The 8,273-nt window shown below is 39.3% G+C and overlaps 1 protein-coding gene across 1 annotated transcript; it reads right to left on the bottom strand.

Moving 5' to 3' along the window:
• Positions 1-1,360: 1,360 nt before the first annotated feature.
• Positions 1,361-5,819, bottom strand: sec11a (SEC11 homolog A, signal peptidase complex subunit). Its single transcript, XM_030048511.1, has 6 exons — positions 5,623-5,819; positions 5,012-5,121; positions 3,377-3,526; positions 3,058-3,177; positions 1,932-1,989; positions 1,361-1,804 (listed from the first exon to the last, which is right to left on the bottom strand). The coding sequence occupies exons 1-6, from the start codon at positions 5,671-5,673 to the stop codon at positions 1,754-1,756; spliced, it is 540 nt and encodes a 179-aa protein (XP_029904371.1). The 5' UTR covers positions 5,674-5,819; the 3' UTR covers positions 1,361-1,753.
• Between the last annotated feature and the right edge of the window lie 2,454 nt (positions 5,820-8,273).

Below are 8,273 nucleotides of genomic sequence, written 5' to 3'. Positions count from 1 at the left end.
GCTCTATCTGGGCTTCTTTCAGTGACTCCTCAGAGATTTGATGAACTGAGACAAGCAACCACTTAAAATGCAACATGGTTTTATAGAATTGCATTACCCTTCAAACTTGAAATGAGAAGCATATTGATGATTTTTCAGGCTCTGGACATTCTTTACAGATCATGTTCATCCAGTTTGCTTGTTTATCCCTTGTTGTTTATTTGCCTGCTGGTTTTGGTGTCGCACAGTGGAAAAACATGATATCACAACATAAGATCTGAAAGTGTAAAATAAAACTCCCCATGAAGAAATTTCATTCATAATCAACCTGTGATATTGATGACTAATAGGGTCACATTTTTACCTCTGTGATGCATATTGTGGCTTTTTTCATTCAGTGCTATCCTGCAACACTGTATTTGTAGTTCATGATGAAAAGCAGCATGTAATGAGATGTAATTAATTTTAGTCAAAGAAGGGCATGAGGCACACTCCTGGCTTTGATTCTATGAAATTTGATTATTTCTATTACTAGGGTTAGGTGGTTGCCACAGAATTTTTGGGGAAAAAATACTTTTGTATGCTTCTATTATGCACAGTACATGAATAGATAACACACCAGTGTATATAATAAATACCCCTTAAAGTTCAAACAAACCTACATTCATGAAAATGTTACAGCTGGGAAAACAGATACCCACCACCCCCATGCCCCACAGTGATTCAGGAGCCTCAAGTGGCTCCTCCACTGCATGACCCTACAAATTAAGTTGTTTCAAACAAGCATTACAAGCAAAGTCATGCAATTTCCCAGAAAAAGTGACTGTAGCAACCACATGCTCGCAACTGGAGCAGGTACAGCTCTGCAGTGCAACCTGACCCAATTTTACTGCTGGTTTGTTGAGATGGACTGTTTTCATAAGAGTTTCAAATTTTCAGTGGGGTGACGATGCTGTGATTCCTGCAAGAGGCCTTGCAAATATTCCAAGCTTTAAAAATACCGTTTGAGCTTGTCTTCTAGAAAAAAAGAAAATAAACTTTACATGAGGACCATGTGATTAGGGGATTACTAATATTTAACATCATTATTTAATGTGATCATTTTCTCTTGAAGCTATGCTAGAGATACAAAAAATAAACTTATCCACTGAAAAGGTCTTTCAAAAATATTTCTGGCAGATGCGTATTGCTTATCACTGGGTAAATCCTAATAGGACAGACACTGGAGAGAAAATATACCTACTCAATGTAAACATTTATATAAAATACTATTTTCAACAGTATATGCAGATTTCGACTGTTAGGTACTGCAATGGGTATTGGTGTAAGATAGAAGTGGCAAGAGTGGTGGAGAATTTGAAAAAGCTGAAGTAATCCATAATGGAGGGTAACAGAATTCATATTTAATATCACTCATCATAACTTGTCATAAAATACTTCTCACATCTTTTTTTTTTTTTTTAAGACAATGTATTAACAAAAGAAACTTAATTAACCATTAACCATTGAGAATGCAGCTTTCACATTCAGAGTAAAATTACAAATAAAGATCGACTTTGACTTAAACCTAGCCTAGTTCCCTCACAAAAATACTTTTAAAGCTTGGATTTCTCAAATGTAAACACCCTATCCACATTTCTACAAAAACGCTCAAACAAATGGTACAAAAGAGCCAGTTGAGTTTGACAAAGTCTAACATAATTCTGTTTTGAAAGGCGTGATCGAGGTTTCCTGGACGTGGTTGATCCTTCCTGTGTCCTGACGTTTGGGTACCTTACTCCCGATGGACCAATACGAAGAGACCCAGCATGAAGAGAACAGCATACTGGGGAGAAAAGGCATGACAGTTAAATCATGTTCTGAAACTGGCACTTTATCAATCACATTTATAGTATTATATTATAGATCAAAACTTCAAATTGGGATTGTGGTGGTGGGGTGAACAGGCTTACCTTGAATTTGGGGTAGTCGTTCATGAGGATGGTTACAATTCCAATGTACGGCACAAACCTGGAGGCGATAAGAAAAGTCTTTGTCATTGTAATGTCGCTGATGCATAACACAGGTCGGCCTGTAAGTGATTATGAATCTGAAAGTAGGCACGGAAGTTCTTAACTCATCATTTATTGAAAGCATTTTAAGAACGCCACATTTTAGGTACAAGGGTAATCCATGTGACCAACAGACCAGTAGCTGCTAGTTAAAGAATAAAACCAAATAACAGGCATCTGAACAGTAAAACAAGAAATTGCTGCTTGTATTGAAGATGAAATGCATTACAAAAAAAAAAGAAAGAAAAAAAAAAAGAGAATGCACGTCTACGGCCGGGCAATATGGACAAGATCAAGAATCACAAAATTGGCTGAAAACCTTGATATCAACATGGCAACAACACTGCAGAGAATAATTAATAATGTAAATATGATGACCAAGCAAGTAGACAATAAACAATAAAACAGGTACAACAGTCTAGTGAGTTCACAAAACTGCATCCCTTTACTGTAGTGCAGCCTTTAAATATAGGAAAAGACAACACTATCCTAAATCTCCTCCAATATTATAATCATATAATGTAAAATAATGCTAAGCCCTAATCAGATCCTTACTCCTTACCCTTACAGTAGACCTGAGCGGGATGAAAAAATTGAGGAGTGGAGGATATAAAACTGAAGGTTCAATTTCCTTCATTTCCCTCCAATATGACAGGACAAGCAGAGATCAAGTGGAACAGGCAATGTTGCTACCTTCTCCGCTGAACTTTTAAGACTTTAAAAAGGCTGCAATTCTGCTCCTTTTTTGGCAGCTCTGTTTGATAGTGACAGAGAGAGACAGGGGAGGCAGTGGAGAGAGAGGGGATGACAGCAGCAAAGGGCCTGTATTGGATTCTAACCCAGGCCGCTGCAGTAAGGATTTAGCCTTGATACACGGTACACACATCATGTGAGCTGCTGGGGCGCCCCCATTCTGCTCCAGGTTTGAGTGGGAAACCTCACCCACGCATACTTGTGGGCTCTACAACATAGCAGGATAGACAAAGTCATGTGTGCTACTATGGATTTGTCTGAACAAAAGTCTTACCCTCTGGCTCTTCCCACCACATCTTTTTTCTCCAGCCAGTGTTGGCCCTGCTTGTACAGCCCTCTGTCATCCACTGCGTTGTTGTCCCCTTTGGTCAAGAACTTAATGTCTCCATTTTCCCTGTGGACAAAAATATCAGGAAAGTTACAGACCGCATTGTAGACCAAAGGTGCTTTTTCAATGTCTGCCTGTCTGAATGAAGATTCATGATGAGCGTGAAATATCACACTGGGCTATCTGAACATCATACTAAGGCACGGATCCCACGAACGCGGGAAATGCTACGACACCTAAAACAGCAGGGAGCATGTATTCATACTTTTCATGGATCTTGAGTACTCTGTGTACTATTGGGATCTCTCTGCCTTCTATCCTGAAGACCACAATCTCTCCAACTCTGATGGGATCCTCTACCCGGTTGGTCAGAAATAAGAGGTCTCCTCTGTGGAAAGCTGGCTCCATACTTCCACTGAAACGACAATGGCAGAAACAGCAAGTCAGATGACAGATTTAATATAGACTGGAAGTTGGCACTTTGTCTATTCTAAAGGAAATTTACACTTTTTTCTCTTTATACTGCTATATATCAGACTGTGATGTTTGATGTATTTCAGGAGTTACTGTGTGTATGCACTTTCCCCAAACCTGTGTCGTCTACTTCAGTGAGTGATTTCCTTCATTTCGTAGAATGCCTTTAAACAACTCTAAGAGAACTGAGAACTGGCTTTAACTTGTTGTGTTCAGGTGTGGACTGCACGACTGACAGGAATAAAGTTAGCCTGATACTGAATATTGGCTTCACCTTCACAAAACAATGGCGTCAGTGGGTGGAAATTGCTCTTCCTTTTCCGGTATTCTCAAGTTTATTTGTCAGTGCGTGTTCACTTGTTTGCTTTAAACGTTACTTAAAACAGAAAAATAAATAACCAAAGAATATCTACATCAAGATATCTTGATTTAACTTGGATTTTTAAGTGTAGGTGATCAGATAGTGAGAGTGACAGTTGTCACTGCTAGCTGAGGAAAAATAGGAATCACATCTGTTACTTAAAGCACAACTTGCTGCAGGTAAACGACAATATGGGCTATTGTCTCCTTCATCTATTTATGGATTTTCTCTTGAATGATTACTGAATGTCAATAAAACTGGAGAGTCTACAAAGCAAAACAGCAAAACCTGATGTTTAACATTTCTGTTTTAGGTGGCTTAAATGTCTTCTGCAATCAAACCCCACTGACGCTAAGGTGGAAATATGTCAGTGTGACACATCATGCCTCCCAAATGATCAATAATGAAAATAAGAAAGAATCTGAGTATGAGTGTACTGTAGGATTCAAACAGGCCTGTGGAGGTCTTACAAATGTCTAAAGACAGAAGTGTCAACAATAAACCTACCATATCTTAGCCTGGCAAACACCAGACTCTAGAGCTAATCTCTAGAGTCAAGTAATACTCCTCTGAAGTCCAGCACTGGTTGGATATCACCAATGTGAAACTACGAAACCACAACTGTAGCTGATCGTATAGCAGGTTGACATGTATTCATTTGATTGGCAGACGAGGAGTGTTACCAATCAAGTGAGAGAGCCAATTAAAAATGGCATTCAGCCTTTCACCATGTAAGCAGGTGACACATGACAAAAACACATTAAAGTGGGACACAATGTGATACAGGGATAGAGGGAAAAGTAGTGACAGCTTTTTCATAGTTTAAACACGACTTTAGATTGAATGTAGCCTGAGAATAAGAAAATGTATGATACTGAGCAACTGAGCAGCTTGTCCTATCAGGTGCGTGGTGTGAAAAACTGTAATCCCAACTCTTGTAATAATCCTGACTAGTCCATGGAATTAATTTAAATAAATCAAAGCTATTAAGCTCCTGCGAGTGCTAGAAAGATTCAGAATCTGCTCATGCACCAACAAGGCAAACAAATATACTAAAATAATCACCTGAGAACGACAACGATAGGACTCTCACTGCCAGTGACAACCATCAGTCCTTTCCAGATCATCAGCGCCGAGGACACAATCATACCAAAGTTCAGCACCTGGTAATAGAGCTGCACACAAACAAAACAACACACAAGAAGTTGTTAAAAGAGTCTGTAACAATCTACAACACTTCAAAACATACCTATCCATCTGTTTGTCTATCTAGCTACCTTACAAGACACAGTTTTCATTTTTAAAAACAATTTTAATCATAAACCGAGTCATGTGGCTAATTAGTCTTCCTGCGTCAGTGTTTGAGATTAAATTCAATTCACTGAAGATTTGTTAGTGAGCACATCAGGGCTGGAACAAAGACTTCAAAGATTGCAGGTTGCTAGCTCCGCTGAAGTCAGATCTGTGGTTAAACAGAGAAATAAGCTTTATTTTACGCTGCAGAATGAAGCGAGCCCCGTCTAAGACATATGTGTACAAAAGTAGAGGTACAGTGTGAAGCTAAACTTAACAGATAACCTGCAACGTGTGTTGGAGTTAGCTAGCGGACGTCGGCTAGTCGGTTAGCTCGGCGTCCTGACCACAGCAGGAGGAAGCGGTAAATGTCGGCTACGTACCTGCCGCTTATTCATGCGACGAACATCGTCCAGAAAATCTAAAGACAACATTGCTGCAAATACTGCTATGTAGAAAAAAACACCTAAATTACATGAAAACGTTTAGAGGCGCGAACATATGGATGCGCGTCAAGCAGCGAAACTTGCATCCAAATCTTCCGGGTGCGCTCGGTCGGAAGTCCCGCCCACATTCAGACGCTGTGTTGAGGTGTCACTTCTGGATACGGGCGCGCGTGCGGCGGGGCGGAGGGGGGGGGGGGGGGGGGGTTTCCAAACAGTGTGCAAGGGCGCGTGTTGCAGGGCAGGGGCTGCAGAGAGGCGCTGCCATGCACACAGAGGTGGTAATGCATCAACATAATTAAAAACACTTTACAACACTGTACAACAGGGACCAAACGTCCATATACATTGGGGGGGACAAGTCCCCCCCAATGTTCAGGCACTCCAAAAATGTCCCCCCCAATATTGCTGGAATATATTAGCAATTCAATCGCAAATTCAATATCTGTCCCCCCCAATGTTGAAATGGTGGTTTTGGCCCTGCTGTACAATGACGTTTCATGAAGTAAGCACATGTTAACACCTGCAAATTTGGAAAGCTGCTACACAATTATGCTTTAGGTAAAACCGATGAGAATGCATCAACTTAAAAACAGTAAAAACTTTACTTTTAGGTAACACCTCACAGGAATGTTGCATGGATTAAGCATATGTTTCTATTTACAGATCTGTAATACTTTTACATGATTCTGCATGATATGGTGATTTTTGAGCATTTATTCATGTCATGACTTTACTTGGTGGGGCATTATAGTTCATGCTAATATAAGGAATACATAGGCCTTAAGAAGGAATTAGTACATGATAACAAAGATTATTAATGCCATTCATTCTTGCTTGATGATTTAATCATTAGTATATGCCTTTACTGATCATGATTCATATATTGATTTTGGTATCAGAAACGTACATTAATTAATTCATGGACTGTCCATTATTATTAAGTGTTGCCACAGTAAGCAGTCATCAATTATTATCGTCAAACTGCACTTTTTGGCCAAGAAATATAGGTCCCAAACAGTAGCTATAGATGTAAAAAAAAAAAAATTAAACGTGGAGACTTTTGTTAGTGCATTCAGATAAATTCAGTGGAGTCATAGATGTGTGTGTGTGTTTACAGAGTATTTTACAATGTCCTTAAGCGGAACTCAGCCAATCAGAACTGAGGACCAAACATGTCCTATAACACTTCATTCACTGCAGAGATGAGACTGAGTGCTTGTTCTCCGAGTCACAAGTGAGTTTCACGTCCAGACACTCAAGTCCCATAATCCTTTTCCAACTACCCTGTTTTAGCTGTTAATTAATGTGGGGATAAAATAAGGTCCTGAGATGACAAGACACCTCTGCCTTTAGTTTATTCCAAATAGTAGCAGGGCCTTCATGTGTGAGCACTGCAATACTAACTGAGCAGTATTTTTTTTTCTTTGTCCTCTTCCCTATTCTCTTTCTGTTATGTACACATGACGCATGCACACCACACACACAAACACACACACAAACACACACACACACACACACACACACACACACACACACACACACACACACACACACACACACACAGACTGATTTATAGTCATGTTTACTATTAGAGGTTAAGGGTATCTTCCTTTATTTATATCACGCGGGAGTCTGCAAGCACGGGTTAATTCCATAATTTTTAATCTTAGACTTTGGGGAAGGCAGACTATTATCAAGTCCTTCTGAATCAAAAAGCTCAAGTAAGGTGAAGTTGTGAGTTACTAGTGTTCAGGTCAAAGTGGATTCACAAGTCTTTCTTGATTTGATAAGTAAATTTGTGATTTGACTCCAGGTCTTCAGACTCAAGTCCACACGTCAGTCACTGCATCGTATTTGTGCAGTACTATACATACAACCCATATGTATTCATTTATTTAATAATTAGGGTATTTAAACTACTCACTCTGTTACATTACTCACCTCTGTTCTTTTAGTAGACCTTGCTTCAGAAAGGTTTCATGTGAAATAGTAGGTTATTGCCTTTTTGAAGTTTTCAGTGAAATCAATAAAGGTGTATATTCACTGTGTAATAAAAAGGTGGGTAAACTATGACCCTGAGCCAGTATCATCACAGGGACAACAAACACCAACAAAAACACAAATCACCATGAATTTATAATCTATTATGTGATTGCATTAACCTTTAAATGTGAATAAACTTCTCACATAAATAGGAGTGTAAATCAAGTATACGTAGGTTTACTCTCCACTACGTCAGTGTGTGTATGATTCACGCTGGACTGCATCTCACAATCAATATTGTGATAGCCTAGTTCACAAAGAAAGAGAAATCGAGGTTGACAGGTGAGTAGTTTATGAGTAGATTACACCAGCACTGATTATAAACAGTTTTTCTTTTTTCTTTTCATGTGTGCCACAGCTAATTTCCTGTAGGAAGTGCGTTTGAGTGACCAAGTGATAAGATAATTAGTGACCACACACGTGAAACCCACCAGAAATATTCGGCTGTTGACTCAGTCTGTGTGGATAATTAGCAACACATCTGTCTCACCTGTTTCAGCCGTCATCAAAAAGTACCATATCATTTCTGGGAGTTTATATGGCCA

This window comes from Myripristis murdjan, chromosome 3 (genome assembly GCF_902150065.1).
Source record: "Myripristis murdjan chromosome 3, fMyrMur1.1, whole genome shotgun sequence".
Taxonomy (NCBI): Eukaryota; Metazoa; Chordata; class Actinopteri; order Holocentriformes; family Holocentridae; genus Myripristis; species Myripristis murdjan.
Note: the sequence above shows the minus strand (reverse complement) of the source record. Positions and strands in the feature narration are given on the sequence as shown.

Coding starts and splice junctions, on each gene's coding strand:
- sec11a (XM_030048511.1), bottom strand. CDS start 5,673: ATGTTGTCTTTAGATTTTCTGGACGATGTTCGTCGCATGAATAAGCGG. Junction 5,122..5,622: donor GTCGCATGAATAAGCGGCAG/GTACGTAGCCGA, acceptor GTTTGTGTGCAG/CTCTATTACCAGGTGCTGAA. Junction 3,178..3,376: donor GTACTCAAGATCCATGAAAA/GTATGAATACAT, acceptor TTTTGTCCACAG/GGAAAATGGAGACATTAAGT.